We start from the raw sequence: 17,431 nt of genomic DNA, 5'->3' as shown, positions 1-17,431 counted from the left end.
CTCCACAACCCTTACTTATACCACTACTCCACAACCCCTTACTTATACCACTACTCCACAACCCCTTACTTATACCACTACTCCACAACCCCTTACTTATACCACTACTCCACAACCCTTACTTATACCACTACTCCACAACCCTTACTTATACCACTACTCCACAACCCCTTACTTATACCACTACTCCACAACCCCTTACTTATACCACTACTCCACAACCCCTTACTTATACCACTACTCCACAACCCCTTACTTATACCACTACTCCACAACCCCTTACTTATACCACTACTCCACAACCCCTACTTATACCACTACTCCACAACCCCTACTTATACCACTACTCCACAACCCCTTACTTATACCACTACTCCACAACCCCTTACTTATACCACTACTCCACAACCCTTACTTATACCACTACTCCACAACCCCTTACTTATACCACTACTCCACAACCCCTTACTTATACCACTACTCCACAACCCCTTACTTATACCACTACTCCACAACCCCTTACTTATACCACTACTCCACAACCCTTACTTACTTATACCACTACTCCACAACCCCTTACTTATACCACTACTCCACAACCCCTTACTTATACCACTACTCCACAACCCCTTACTTATACCACTACTCCACAACCCCTTACTTATACCACTACTCCACAACCCCTTACTTATACCACTACTCCACAACCCCTTACTTATACCACTACTCCACAACCCCTTACTTATACCACTACTCCACAACCCCTTACTTATACCACTACTCCACAACCCCTTACTTATACCACTACTCCACAACCCCTTACTTATACCACTACTCCACAACCCCTTACTTATACCACTACTCCACAACCCTTACTTATACCACTACTCCACAACCCCTTACTTATACCACTACTCCACAACCCCTTACTTATACCACTACTCCACAACCCCTTACTTATACCACTACTCCACAACCCCTTACTTATACCACTACTCCACAACCCTTACTTATACCACTACTCCACAACCCTTACTGATACCACTTTCTACAACCCTTACTTATACTACACTCCACACCCTTATGTACCTACAACCTCACAATGCCCTTACTATTCATCCACCTCATTTAGGCCAATACTTATACACTACTCCACATACCTCTCTACTCTTCACTCTCTCCTTCTCTCCTCTCCTCTCCTCTCTCTCCTCTAACCACAACTCCCAGATATCTTTATACTGATGTCGGTTGTTGTGTGTACGTGTATTATTTTGTACATGTTAGTGTGTGGGACTGTCAGGCCCTACTGTATACCGCAACTTATGGCACTTCCACGAGACCAAGTAGACATGACAGAGATGAGAGAGATGTAGCAGAGACGATTGTGAGGTATGTGAGATAGTCCTGAGATCAGTCTACTCTCTCTCTATCTCCTACTCTCTCTCTCTCTCTCCACAATCAGGTAATACATTGTATAATGTGGTGGGTGTGGTGTGGTGTGTGGTGTGGTTGTGTGTGGTGTGGGTGGGTGGGGGGCGCCTCACCTGTATGACGCGCAAGTTCATGGCAGTTGTGAGAGAGAGAGAGAGAGAGAGAGAGAGAGAGAGAGAGAGAGAGAGAGAGAGAGAGAGAGAGAGAGAGAGAGACTCCTTAGTACGGTGTTGAATAGTTAAGATAACATCACTCGTATTGACTTGGATGGTGATAGTGATGATGACTGTACCGAGGATGGTGATTGGATAGCGATGATGGTGAGGGGCAATTGGATCAGTGCTGCTAATTTTCTAAAATCTGTGGCCTTTTTTTCCCCCTTTGGCTATACTGACTGTGATAGTGAGGTGTATAGTGAGACTGGTATAGTGGGTCACTCTCGTTATAATGGTGACAATGATAGTGATGATAGTGACACAGAGAAGGACCACATCAATGTGGGTCATCATAGCAGTGATGATGATAGTGATGATAGTGACACTAGGTCATTATAGCGGTGACAATGATAGTGATGATAGTGACATTGGGTCATTATAGCGGTGACAATGATAGTGATGATAGTGACACTGGGTCATTATAGCGGTGATAATGATAGTGATGATAGTGACACTAGGTCATTATAGCGGTGACAATGATAGTGATGATAGTGACACTGGGTCATTATAGCGGTGACAATGATAGTGATGATAGTGACACTGAGAAGGACCACATCAATGTAGGTCATATAAAGAAAATGACGACTGTAATAGTGATGATGATGATGATGATGATGATGATGACCAGTCAAGGCCTTGACTTAGACATTGATGGTGACTATGGCATATGGGGAAACCTTGGAATATGACTTTGAAATAGATGACTATATTTCTCATTCATACAAAATAGTGACAAATATTTTGACATAGACTATGAGTTTAGGATGAAAATGACTGAAAGTGACTTATTGAAGCTAATATGAAAGTCGAGGTGACTATTCTTACGATATATATATATATATATATATATATATATATATATATATATATATATATATATATATATATATATATATACATATATTCCTATAAGTCCACGGGGAAATGATACACGATAAGTTCCCAAGTGCACTTTCGTGTAATAATCACATCATCAGGGGAGACACAAGAGAGAAATATAACCGTCAATTGATATACAACGAAGAGACGTAGCTAGGACGCCACTTGGTAAACATATATATATATATATATATATATATATATATATATATATATATATATATATATATATATATATATATATAACTTTAGAAAAATCAAAATCTTGTATCTATCCTTCCCATTCCAGCCAGACCTCAAGGAGCCATAACCGAGTCTCGCCGTACAAGCTAAGGGCAGATAACTATGCTAAGGGCCAATTCGCACGCTAACTTAACCACTCAGCAGACCCCCAGTGAAACCTGTTCACCCGCAGCTAACCCGTAACTGACCCACACAGTGGCCATAGGTAACGGCCGGAGTGGTGAAGAAATACTTGAGTTTAGCCTCACCTTCACCAGCAGCGATGTTGTCTGGCGTGTTCTTCAGTGACGAATAAAAGAAAAGAAAAGAAAAAAAAAGATGATTTAATGACGGATAAAGGGGGGGAAATAAATAATAGTGTGATGGGGGAAAAAATAAATAAATGATAATGTGAAGAAAAAACGATATATTAGAAAAAGAAAAGAGTTGGCCTATCAAGAGAACTTCAGTGAAGAAAAACGTCAGATATTTCCCATTCTTTTTGGATTAGAAAACGGTCGCTATGGCCGAATTACAGGATATACAACAGTATTAAAAACACAGAGAAATGGATGTCGGATATGAGGACAATACTCCCGGATAAAGAGATAAAAATCCGGATAAGTGAAAAAAAAGATATATATGTATATATATATATAGCTACTGACAACGGATAAATAAAATATATCTATATAGGAAAAAGGATTTTTGGTGTTAAAGGCTGAAAATGTGTGGTCAAGATTTTGTGGCGTTATTATACCGTGGACTCCAGCAGCTGAAGAAGCTGTTGTTGCTGCTGGTGGTGCAGCTGTTGGTGGTGGTGGTGCAGCTGAGAGGCTGCTCTGGACAGATACAGGAGGACCATCAGACGCCAGTGGTCTCGCCTGGACTAGCTGAAGGTAAGTGGGGAACCAACCATTGATTTTGGGGGGGGAATAGACCACAACAGATGATCAGCTGGCACACAGTGGAGAGGAAAGAGGGAAGTGTGGAAGAGAGAAATGTTTATATAGAGAGGAAAATGGGAAGGAAAAGGACGAATAAGAATATACAAAATCACACACACACACACACACACACACACATATATATATATATATATATTGTAATGGACGTACAATTTCAATGCCCTGCTGACAGCAGGAGTCCAACCGCTCCAGAGCCATGGTGTTAGCGTCGCTAGCTTTCACACAAATGTTACCGGTTCGAATCCAGCTGTCAGGAAGGCATCACGTGATATATATACATATATATATGTGTGTGTGTGTGTGTGTGTGTGTGTGTGTGTGTGTGTGTTTGGTGTGTTTGATGATAGAGTGGCAGGTACAGGGTGTTTTGGTCGAAGTGGTGTGCAAAGTGAGAGGGTTAGGGAAAATGATTTGGTAAACAGAGAAGAGTTAGTGAAAGCTTTGCGGAAGATGAAAGCCGGCAAGGCAGCAGGTTTGGATGGTATTGCAGTGGAATTTATTAAAAAAGGGGGTGACTGTATTGTTGACTGGTTGGTAAGGTTATTTAATGTATGTATGACTCATGGTGAGGTGCCTGAGGATTGGCAGAATGCTTGCATAGTGCCATTGTACAAAGGCAAAGGGGATAAAGGTGAGTGCTCAAATTACAGAGGTATAAGTTTGTTGAGTATTCCTGGTAAATTATATGGGAGGGTATTGACTGAGAGGGTGAAGGCACGTACAGAGCATCAGATTGGGGAAGAGCAGTGTGGTTTCAGAAGTGGTAGAGGATATGTGGATCAGGTGTTTGCTTTGAAGAATATATGTGAGAAATACTTAGAAAAGCAAATGGATTTGTATGCAGTATTTATGGTATTAGAGAATGCATGTGACTGAGTGGAAAGAGATGCTTTGTGGAAGGTATGAAGAGGATATGGTGTGGGTGGCAAATTGCTAGAAGCAGTGAAAAGTTTTTATCGAGGATGTAAGGCATGTGCACGAGTAGGAATAGAGGAAAGTGATTGGTTCTCAGTGAATGTCGGTTTGCGGCAGGGGTGCGAGATGTCTCCATGGTTGTTTAATTTGTTCATGGATGGGGTTGTTAGGGAGGTAAATGCAAGAGTTCTGGAGAGAGGGGCAAGTATGCAGTCTGTTGTGGATGAGAGGGCTTGGGAAGTGAGTCAGTTGTTGTTCGCTGATGATACGGCGCTGGTGGCTGATTCGGATGAGAAACTGCAGAAGCTGGTGACTGAGTTTGGTAAAGTGTGTGAAAGAAGAAAGCTGAGAGTAAATGTGAAGGTTATTAGGTACAGTAGGGTTGAGGGACAAGTCGGGAGGTAAGTTTGAATGGAGAAAAACTGGAGGAAGTGGAGTGTTTTGGATATCTGGGAATGGATTTGGCAGCAGATGGAACCATGGAAGCGGAAGTGAGTCACAGGGTAGGGAAGGGGCGAAAGTTCTGGGAGCGGTGAAAAATGCGTGGAAGGCGAGAACATTATCTCGGAAAGCAAAAATGGGTATGTTTGAAGGAATAGTGGTTCCAACAATGTTATATGGTTGCGAGGCGTGGGCTGTAGATAGGGTTGTGCGGAGGAGGGTGGATGTGTTGGAAATGGTTGAGGACAATATGTGGTGTGAGGTAGTTTGATCGAGTAAGTAATGTAAGGGTAAGAGAGATGTGTGGAAATAAAAAGAGTGTGGTTGAGAGGGCAGAAGAGGGTGTTTTGAAATGGTTTGGTCACATGGAGAGAATGAGTGAGGAAAGATTGACCAAGAGGATATATGTGTCAGAGGTGGAGGGAACGAAGAGAAGTGGGAGACCAAATTGGAGCTGGAAGGATGGAGTGAAAAAGATTTTAAGCAATCGGGGCCTAAGCATGCAGGAGGATGAAATGCGTGCAAGGAATAGAGTGAACAGGAACGATGTGGTATTCCCTGCGTGTCGTAGGGGGCTGGAAATCCTTCTCTCGTTTTTTTTTTTTTAAATTTTCCAAAAGAAGGAACAGAGAAGGGGTCCTGGTGAGGATTTCCCTCAAAGGTCCAGTCCTCTGTTCTTAACGCTACCTCGCTAATGCGGGAAATGGCGAATAGTATGAACGAAAGTAAAAGAAAGCTATATACATATACATATATATATATATATATATATATATATATATATATATATATATATATACTGGAAAGGATCACAATTTTCCGCGTGATCAAGTATATTCCTATGAATCCACGGGGAAAATGAAACACGATAAGTTCCCAAGTGCACTTTCGTGTAATAATCACATCATCAGGGGAGACACAAGAGAGAAATATAACAGTCAGTTGATATACAACGAAGAGACGAAGCTAGGACGCCATTTGGTAAACATGTGACATACAACGTTGCATGTTCGAAACCTGAGCCTAGGTTCGAACCAGGGAGCAATGTGGTCAGGACTGGGCAGCACACTGGCTGAACACAGACAGTGGTACAGCGGAGGGAGGTATGGATAGGTGGTGCGGGTGTGGGGTGTGGTGTGTGTGGGGGGTGTGGGGTGTGGTGTGTGGGGGGGTATGTATATATGGTACAGTCCTATAGTAAATGTCACATTCGGGGAGGAGAAGTCAAACCCGAGTGGCAGAGTTAGAATTAGAACCAAGTTCTATATTGAGGTTGTGTGTGTGTGTGTGTGTGTGTGTGTGTGTGTGTGTGTGTGTGTCATTAGTCGTAACAATATAGAATGAATAGAGTTATATCTATCATGTAATTATGAATATATATATATATATATATATATATATATATATATATATATATATATATATATATATATATATATATATGAATATTATGAATATATATATAAATATATATACATTCATACAACAGACAATACAAACTCTGTCCGTCTGTCTGTCTCTCTCTCTCTCTCTCTCTCTCTCTCTCTCTCTCTCTCTCTCTCTCTCTCTCTCTACTCAAACACACGTACACACTTCGACGCTCACACGTAAATATATATATATATATATATATATATATATATATATATATATATATATATATATATATATATATATATATAGACAGATAGATAGATAGATAGAGATAGAGAGAGATAAAGAGAGAGAGAGAGAGACGTACACAGAGGGAGGAGCCGACCATCTCGCCCACTATAAGTCGGATGGGCAGCAGCTGCATAAAGCCTGGGGGGCCAGAGGAGGAGGAGGAGAGGGGAAGAGAGGGTAAGAGAGGGGAGGAGAGGGGAAGAGAGGGGAAGAGAGGGGAGGAGAGGGGAAGAGAGGGGAGGGTAATAACTTGGAGTGAAATGGTTGGTTGCGGGCGGGCGGGCGGCGGCCCCCAGGAAGGAACAGCTCCCTGGTTTGTATTGCCCCGTTCCATCAAGTGGACCTACCCCCCCGGGGCGCCGTTGTCCATTATCACAAGCCATTATACGATGTTGTATATATAACAGAGGTGCAAAAAGTGTTTTTAAGAAAGGTATATATATATATATATATATATATATATATATATATATATATATATATATATATATATATATATATATATATTCCTGTGAGTCCACGGGGAAAATGAAACACGATAAGTTCCCAAGTGCACTTTCGTGTAATAATCACATCATCAGGGAGGACACAAGAGAGAAATGTAACAGTCAGTTGATATACAACGAAGAGACGAAGCTAGGACACCATTTGGGCTAAATATGAGGTATATATTGGCTATTGTGGAGTTGAGATATATATGGACTAATGTGGAAGTTGAGGTATATATGGGCTACTGTGGGAGTTAAGTTATATATGGGCTACTGTGGGAGTTGAATTATATATGGGCTATTGTGGGAGTTGAGGTATATATGGGCTACTGTGGGAGATGAGGTATATATGGACTGCTGTGGGATTTGAATTATATATGGGCTATTGTGGGAGTTGAGGTATATATGGGCTACTGTGGAAGTTAAGTTATATATGGGCTACTGTGGGAGTTGAGATATATATGGACTAATGTGGAAGTTGAGGTATATATGGGCTACTGTGGGAGTTAAGTTATATATGGGCTACTGTGGGAGTTGAATTATATATGGGCTATTGTGGGAGTTGAGGTATATATGGGCTACTGTGGGAGATGAGGTATATACGGGCTGCTGTGGGAGTTGAATTATATATGGGCTATTGTGGGAGTTGAGGTATATATGGGCTACTGTGGGAGTTAAGTTATATATGGGCTACTGTGGGAGTTGAGATATATATGGACTAATGTGGAAGTTGAGGTATATATAGGCTACTGTGGGAGTTAAGTTATATATGGGCTACTGTGGGAGTTGAATTATATATGGGCTATTGTGGGAGTTGAGGTATATATGGGCTACTGTGGGAGATGAGGTATATAAGGGCTGCTGTGGGAGTTGAATTATATATGGGCTATTGTGGGAGTTGAGGTATATATGGGCTACTGTGGGAGATGAGGTATATACGGGCTGCTGTGGGAGTTGAATTATATATGGGCTATTGTGGGAGTTGAGGTATATATGGGCTACTGTGGGAGTTGTTATATATGGGCTACTGTGGGAGTTGAATTATATATGGGCTACTGTGGGAGTTGAGGTATATATGGGCTACTGTGGGAGTTGAGGTATATATGGGCTACTGTGGGAGTTCAGGTATATATGGGCTACTGTGGGAGTTAAGGTATATATGGGCTACTGTGGGAGTTAAGGTATATATGGGCTATTGTGGGAGTTGAGGTATATATGGCCTACTGTGGGAGTTGAGGTATATATGGGCTACTCTGGGAGTTCAGGTATATATGGGCTACTGTGGGAGATGTATATATGGGCTACTGTGGGAGTTGAGGTACACATGAGCTACTGTGGGAGTTGAGGTATATATGGGCTACTGTGGGAGCTCAGTTATATATATGGGATACTGTGGGAGTTGAGGTATATATGGGCTACTGTGGGAGTTCAGGTATATATGGGCTACTGTGGGAGATGTATATATGGACTACTGTGGGAGTTGAGGTATATATGGGCTACTGTGGGAGTTGAGGTATATATGGGCTATTGTGGGAGCTCAGTTATATATGGGATACTGTGGGAGTTGAGGTATATATATGGGCTACTGTAGGAGTTGAGGTACATATGAGCTACTGTGGGAGTTGAGGTATATATGGACTACTGTGGGAGCTCAGTTATATATGGGCTACTGTGGGAGTTGAGGTATATATATGGGCTACTGTGGGAGTTGAGGTATATATATGGACTACTGTGGGAGTTGAGGTATATATGGGCTACTGTGGGAGTTGAGGTATATATGGGCTATTGTGGGAGCTCAGTTATATATGGGATACTGTGGGAGTTGAGGTATATATATGGGCTACTGTGGGAGTTGAGGTATATATGGGCTACTGTGGGAGTTGAGGTATATATGGGCTACTGTGGGAGGTGAGGTATATATGGGCTACTGTGGGAGATGAGGTACATATGGGCTACTGTGGGAGTTCAGGTATATATGGGCTACTGTGTATATATGGGCTACTGTGGGAGTTGAGGTATATATGGGCTACTGTGGGAGATGAGGTATATATGGGCTACTGTGGGAGCTGAGGTATATATGGGCTACTGTGGGAGTTGAGGTATATATGGACTACTGTGGGAGTTGAGGTATATATGGGCTACTGTGGGTGTTGAGGTATATATGGTCTACTGTGGGAGTTGAGGTATATATGGGCTACTGTGGGAGTTGAGGTATATATGGGCTACTGTGGGAGTTGAGGTATAAATGGACTACTGTGGGAGTTGAGGTATATATGGGCTACTGTGGGAGTTGAGGTATATATGGGCTACTGTGGGAGTTGAGGTATATATGGACTACTGTGGGAGTTGAGGTATATATGGGCTACTGTGGGAGTTGAGGTATATATGGACTACTGTGGGAGTTGAGGTATATATGGACTACTGTGGGAGTTGAGGTATATATGGGCTACTGTGGGAGTTGATGTATATATGGGCTACTGTGGGAGTTGAGGTATATATGGGCTACTGTGGGAGTTGAGGTATATATGGGCTATGGGAGTTGAGGTATATATGGACTACTGTGGGAGTTGAGGTATATATGGGCTACTGTGGGAGCTGAGGTATATATGGGCTATGGGAGTTGAGGTATATATGGACTACTGTGGGAGTTGAGGTTTATATGGGTTACTGTGGGAGTTGAGGTATATATGGGCTACTGTGGGAGTTGAGGTATATATGCAGGTACAGCTCCCATGGTCTTGTTCCTGGTCGCTTCACGTGGGGACATCAGTGGATGTTGACCTGTACCGTTGGTACAAGCGAGGTACACACACCACCTAGAACTACACCCTCGTACCGTCAGTATTGTGTACTAGTGAGGTACACACACCCACCTAGAACTACACCCTCGTACCGTCAGTATTGTGTACTAGTGAGGTACACACACCCACCTAGAACTACACCCTCGTACCGTCAGTATTGTGTACTAGTGAGGTACACACCCACCTAGAACTACACCCTCGTACCGTCAGTATTGTGTACTAGCGAGGTACACACACCACCTAGAACTACACCCTCGTACCGTCAGTACTGTGTACTAGTGAGGTACACACCCACCTAGAACTACACCCTCGTACCGTCAGTACTGTGTACTAGTGAGGTACACACCCACCTAGAACTACACCCTCGTACCGTCAGTATTGTGTGCTAGTGAGGTACACACCCACCTAGAACTACACCCTCGTACCGTCAGTATTGTGTACTAGTGAGGTACACACACCACCTAGAACTACACCCTCGTACCGTCAGTATTGTGTACTAGTGAGGTACACACACCCACCTAGAACTACACCCTCGTACCGTCAGTATTGTGTACTAGTGAGGTACACACCCACCTAGAACTACACCCTCGTACCGTCAGTATTGTGTACTAGTGAGGTACACACACCACCTAGAACTACACCCTCGTACCGTCAGTATTGTGTACTAGTGAGGTACACACACCCACCTAGAACTACACTCTCGTACCGTCAGTATTGTGTACTAGCGAGGTACACACCCACCTAGAACTACACCCTCGTACCGTCAGTATTGTGTACTAGTGGGGTACACACCCACCTAGAACTACACCCTCGTACCGTCAGTATTGTGTACTAGTGAGGTACACACACCCACCTAGAACTACACCCTCGTACCGTCAGTATTGTGTACTAGTGAGGTACACACACCCACCTAGAACTACACCCTCGTACCGTCAGTATTGTGTGCTAGTGAGGTACACACACCCACCTAGAACTACACCCTCGTACCGTCAGTATTGTGTACTAGTGAGGTACACACCCACCTAAGAACTACACCCTCGTACCGTCAGTATTGTGTACTAGTGAGGTACACACCCACCTAAGAACTACACCCTCGTACCGTCAGTATTGTGTACTAGTGAGGTACACACCCACCTAAGAACTACACCCTCGTACCGTCAGTATTGTGTACTAGTGAGGTACACACCCACCTAGAACTACACCCTCGTACCGTCAGTACTGTGTACTAGTGAGGTACACACCACACACCACCTAGAAGTATACTAGAAGGAGAACTAGTATAGGTACACACTACCTAAGAACTACGACACCCCCCCCACTCCCGTACCATGGGCGTGGGTCACCCCACTCCCGTACCATGGGCGTGGGTCACCCCCACACCCCCGTAACATGGGCGTGGGTCACCCCACTCCCGTACCATGGGCGTGGGTCAACCCCCTGTACTATGGGCGTGGGTCACCCCCCCGTACCATGGGCGTGGGTCACCCCACTCCCCCGTAACATGGGCGTGGGTCACCCCACCCCCCGTACCATGGGCGTGGGTCACCCCATTCCCCCGTACCATGGGCGTGGGTCACCCCACTCCCCCGTACCATGGGCGTGGGTCACCCCCCGTACCATGGGCGTGGGTCACTCAAACCCCCGTACCATGGGCGTGGGTCACTCAACCCCCCGTACCATGGGCGTGGGTCACCCCATTCCCCCGTACCATGGGCGTGGGTCACCCCACCCCCGTACCGTAGGCGTGGGTCACTCAACCCACCGTACCATGGGCGTGGGTCACCCCCACACCCCCATACCGTGGGCGTGGGTCACACACCCACCCCCGTACCATGGGCGTAGGTCACCTCCAAGGTACATTAAGTTCAGCAATCAGACCAGGCCAATAACAGAGTTTAAGATGAATGGCGCTCCCACGCACACACACACACACACACACACACACACACACACATACACACAGTTGGGGGACACCTGCAGGTGACGTAGGTGTGTATATATACAAAGTCTGGTGGCTCAGGGACCCGGCCAGCCCAATATGTTAACCCGGATCTTATTAGAGCCCAGTTAATTATCTCTGTCATTAATCTCTTCACGTCTTAGCCAAGTAAACCTCAAGTTTACTGAGGAAATTATGTTTTAGATGTATATATATACATGGAGTGAATTGGAACGATGTGGTATACCGGGGTCGACGTGCTTGTCAATGGATTGAACCAGGGCATGTGAAGCGTCTGGGGTAAATTATGTTTTATATATATATATATATATATATATATATATATATATATATATATATATATATATATATATATATATATAGAGAGAGAGAGAGAGAGAGAGAGAGAGAGTGAATTGGAACGATGTGGTATACTGGGGTCGACGTGCTGTCAATGGGTTGAACCAGGGCATGTGAAGCGTCTGGGGTAAACCATGGAAAGTTTTGTGGGGGCTGGATGTGGAAAGGGAGCTGTGGTTTCGGTGCATTATTACATGACAGCTAGAGACAGTGTGAACGAATGGGGCCTTTGTTGTCTTTTCCTAGCGCTACCTCGCGCACATGCGGGGGGAGGGGGTTGTCATTTCATGTGTGGCGGGGGGAATGGATATGAATATATATATATATATATATATATATATATATATATATATATATATATATATATATATCTGAGTATGTATATGTATGTTTACGTTGAAATGTATAGGTATGTATATGTGCGTGTGTGGGCGTTTTTGTATATGCATATGTATATATATATATATATATATATATATATATATATATATATATATATATATATATATATATATATATGACCAAGTTATAAGGAAAATCCATTTATAATGATCTTATATCATAATAAATCGTCAAGTGTTTCTATTCCAGAAAACAGCCATGTTTGTAGGCTGGGTCAATTCTATATAGCCCCTGTGTCATAGACTATAGCAATACTATATAGCCCCTGTGTCATAGACTATAGCAATACTATATAGCCCCTGTGTCATAGACTATAGCAATACTATATAGCCCCAGTGTCATAGACTATGGCAATACTATATAGCCCCTGTGTCATAGACTATAGCAATACTATATAGCCCCTGTGTCATAGACTATAGCAATACTATATAGCCCCTGTGTCATAGACTATAGCAATACTATATAGCCCCTGTGTTATAGACTATAGCAATACTATATAGCCCCAGTGTCATAGACTATGGCAAAACTATATAGCCCCTGTGTCATAGACTATAGCAATACTATATAGCCCCTGTGTCATAGACTATAGCAATACTATATAGCCCCTGTGTCATAGACTATAGCAATACTATATAGCCCCTGTGTCATAGACTATAGCAATACTATATAGCCCCTGTGTCATAGACTATAGCAATGCTATATAGCCCCTGTGTCATAGACTATAGCAATACTATATAGCCCCTGTGTCATAGACTATAGCAATACTATATAGCCCCTGTGTCATAGACTATAGCAATACTATATAGCCCCTGTGTCATAGACTATAGCAATAGTATATAGCCCCTGTGTCATAGACTATAGCAATACTATATAGCCCCTGTGTTATAGACTATAGCAATACTATATAGCCCCTGTGTCATAGACTATAGCAATACTATATAGCCCCTGTGTCATAGACTATAGCAATACTATATAGCCCCTGTGTCATAGACTATAGCAATAATATATAGCCCCTGTGTCATAGACTATAGCAATACTATATAGCCCCTGTGTCATAGACTATAGCAATACTATATAGCCCCTGTGTCATAGACTATAGCAATACTATATAGCCCCTGTGTCATAGACTATAGCAATACTATATAGCCCCTGTGTCATAGACTAGAGCAATACTATATAGCCCCTGTGTCATAGACTATAGCAATAATATATAGCCCCTGTGTCATAGACTATAGCAATACTATATAGCCCCTGTGTCATAGACTATAGCAATACTATATAGCCCCTGTGTTATAGACTATAGCAATACTATATAGCCCCTGTGTCATAGACTATAGCAATACTATATAGCCCCTGTGTCATAGACTATAGCAATAATATATAGCCCCTGTGTCATAGACTATAGCAATACTATATAGCCCCTGTGTCATAGACTATAGCAATACTATATAGCCCCTGTGTCATAGACTATAGCAATACTATATAGCCCCTGTGTCATAGACTATAGCAATACTATATAGCCCCTGTGTCATAGACTATAGCAATACTATATAGCCCCTGTGTCATAGACTATAGCAATAATATATAGCCCCTGTGTCATAGACTATAGCAATACTATATAGCCCCTGTGTCATAGACTATAGCAATACTATATAGCCCCTGTGTTATAGACTATAGCAATACTATATAGCCCCTGTGTCATAGACTATAGCAATACTATATAGCCCCTGTGTCATAGACTATAGCAATACTATATAGCCCCTGTGTCATAGACTATAGCAATACTATATAGCCCCTGTGTCATAGACTATAGCAATACTATATAGCCCCTGTGTTATAGACTATAGCAATACTATATAGCCCCTGTGTCATAGACTATAGCAATACTATATAGCCCCTGTGTCATAGACTATAGCAATACTATATAGCCCCTGTGTTATAGACTATAGCAATACTATATAGCCCCTGTGTCATAGACTATAGCAATACTATATAGCCCCTGTGTCATAGACTATAGCAATACTATATAGCCCCTGTGTCATAGACTATAGCAATACTATATAGCCCCTGTGTCATAGACTATAGCAATACTATATAGCCCCTGTGTCATAGACTATAGCAATACTATATAGCCCCTGTGTCATAGACTATAGCAATAGTATATAGCCCCTGTGTCATAGACTATAGCAATACTATATAGCCCCTGTGTTATAGACTATAGCAATACTATATAGCCCCTGTGTCATAGACTATAGCAATACTATATAGCCCCTGTGTCATAGACTAGAGCAATACTATATAGCCCCTGTGTCATAGACTATAGCAATACTATATAGCCCCTGTGTTATAGACTATAGCAATACTATATAGCCCCTGTGTCATAGACTATAGCAATACTATATAGCCCCTGTGTCATAGACTATAGCAATACTATATAGCCCCTGTGTTATAGACTATAGCAATACTATATAGCCCCTGTGTCATAGACTATAGCAATACTATATAGCCCCTGTGTCATAGACTATAGCAATACTATATAGCCCCTGTGTCATAGACTATAGCAATACTATATAGCCCCTGTGTCATAGACTATAGCAATACTATATAGCCCCTGTGTCATAGACTATAGCAATACTATATAGCCCCTGTGTTATAGACTATAGCAATACTATATAGCCCCTGTGTCATAGACTATAGCAATACTATATAGCCCCTGTGTCATAGACTATAGCAATACTATATAGCCCCTGTGTCATAGACTATAGCAATACTATATAGCCCCTGTGTCATAGACTATAGCAATACTATATAGCCCCTGTGTCATAGACTATAGCAATACTATATAGCCCCTGTGTCATAGACTATAGCAATACTATATAGCCCCTGTGTTATAGACTATAGCAATACTATATAGCCCCTGTGTCATAGACTATAGCAATACTATATAGCCCCTGTGTCATAGACTATAGCAATACTATATAGCCCCTGTGTTATAGACTATAGCAATACTATATAGCCCCTGTGTCATAGACTATAGCAATACTATATAGCCCCTGTGTCATAGACTATAGCAATACTATATAGCCCCTGTGTTATAGACTATAGCAATACTATATAGCCCCTGTGTCATAGACTATAGCAATACTATATAGCCCCTGTGTCATAGACTATAGCAATAATATATAGCCCCTGTGTTATAGACTATAGCAATACACACAGGTATTGACACACGTCAGAAAGCAGTTCACAATACTAATTTGTTATGTTTACGACGCGTATAACAACATGTTAAAGTGAGATCTACTGAGAGAAGAGAACACGCCCAGCGGAGGCCACGATACCATTACGATAGCTGCAATACACACACACAGACACACACACACACACACACGCGTTCCAGTATACCAGAGCATGTCAGGCCACGATAACTCTACGATACCTGGAACACAATACAGTAGTCCCAGTACAATAGATCATATACAGCTCAGGCCACGATAACTCTACGATACCTGGAACACAATACAGTAGTTCCAGTACAATAGATCATATACAGCTCAGGCCACGATAACTCTACGATACCTGGAACGCACGGTAAATCCCACACAGTATTTCCAACAGCGATAAATCCCATCATAACATATTGCAGTGTGTGTGTGCACCAGGATAGTGTGGACACATTCCACCAGAGGGCAAGCTGGCCAACGCATATATATATATATATATATATATATATATATATATATATATATATATATATTCCCCCTGGGGATAGGGGATTAAGAATACTTGCCACGTATTCCCTGCGTGTCGTAGAAGGCGACTAAAAGGGGAGGGAGCGGGGGGCTGGAAATCCTCCCCCTCTCGTTTTTTTTTTTTTTTTTTTTCCAAAAGAAGGAACAGAGAAGGGGGCCAGGTGAGGGTATTCCCTCAAAGGCCCAGTCCTCTGTTCTTAACGCTACCTCGCTAATGCGGGAAATGGCGAATAGTTTGAATGAAAGAAAGAAAGATATATATATATATATATATATATATATATATATATATATATATATATATATATATATATATATATATATATATATATGTGGAAGGTATTAAGAATATATGGTGTGGGAGGAAAGTTGTTAGAAGCAGTGAAAAGTTTTTATCGAGGATGTAAGGCATGTGTACGTGTAGGAAGAGAGGAAAGTGATTGGTTCTCAGTGAATGTAGGTTTGCGGCAGGGGTGTGTGATGTCTCCATGGTTGTTTAATTTGTTTATGGATGGGGTTGTTAGGGAGGTGAATGCAAGAGTTTTGGAAAGAGGGGGAAAGTATGAAGTCTGTTCGGGATGAGAGAGCTTGGGAAGTGAGTCAGTTGTTGTTCGCTGATGATACAGCGCTGGTGGCTGATTCATGTGAGAAACTGCAGAAGCTGGTGACTGAGTTTGGTAAAGTGTGTGGAAGAAGAAAGTTAAGAGTAAATGTGAATAAGAGCAAGGTTATTAGGTACAGTAGGGGTGAGGGTCAAGTCAATTGGGAGGTGAGTTTGAATGGAGAAAAACTGGAGGAAGTGAAGTGTTTTAGATATCTGGGAGTGGATCTGGCAGCGGATGGAACCATGGAAGCGGAAGTGGATCATAGGGTGGGGGAGGGGGCGAAAATTCTGGGGGCCTTGAAGAATGTGTGGAAGTCGAGAACATTATCTCGGAAAGCAAAAATGGGTA

At 42.4% G+C, this 17,431-nt stretch overlaps 1 protein-coding gene across 1 annotated transcript in view; it reads left to right on the top strand.

The window, feature by feature from the left end:
* LOC139761335 (uncharacterized) overlaps positions 1 to 17,431 on the top strand; it is a 184,945-nt gene that overhangs the window by 8,208 nt on the left and 159,306 nt on the right. The window contains exon 2 of the mRNA XM_071685402.1: positions 2,815 to 3,646. Coding sequence (XP_071541503.1) covers positions 3,475 to 3,646 — 172 coding nt within the window. The 5' untranslated portion in view covers positions 2,815 to 3,474. The remainder of the gene's footprint in view (positions 1 to 2,814; positions 3,647 to 17,431) is intronic.

Source organism: Panulirus ornatus, chromosome 40 (assembly GCF_036320965.1).
Source record: "Panulirus ornatus isolate Po-2019 chromosome 40, ASM3632096v1, whole genome shotgun sequence".
In the NCBI taxonomy this organism is placed as follows: Eukaryota; Metazoa; Arthropoda; class Malacostraca; order Decapoda; family Palinuridae; genus Panulirus; species Panulirus ornatus.
This window is presented reverse-complemented; position numbering and strand designations above follow the sequence as displayed.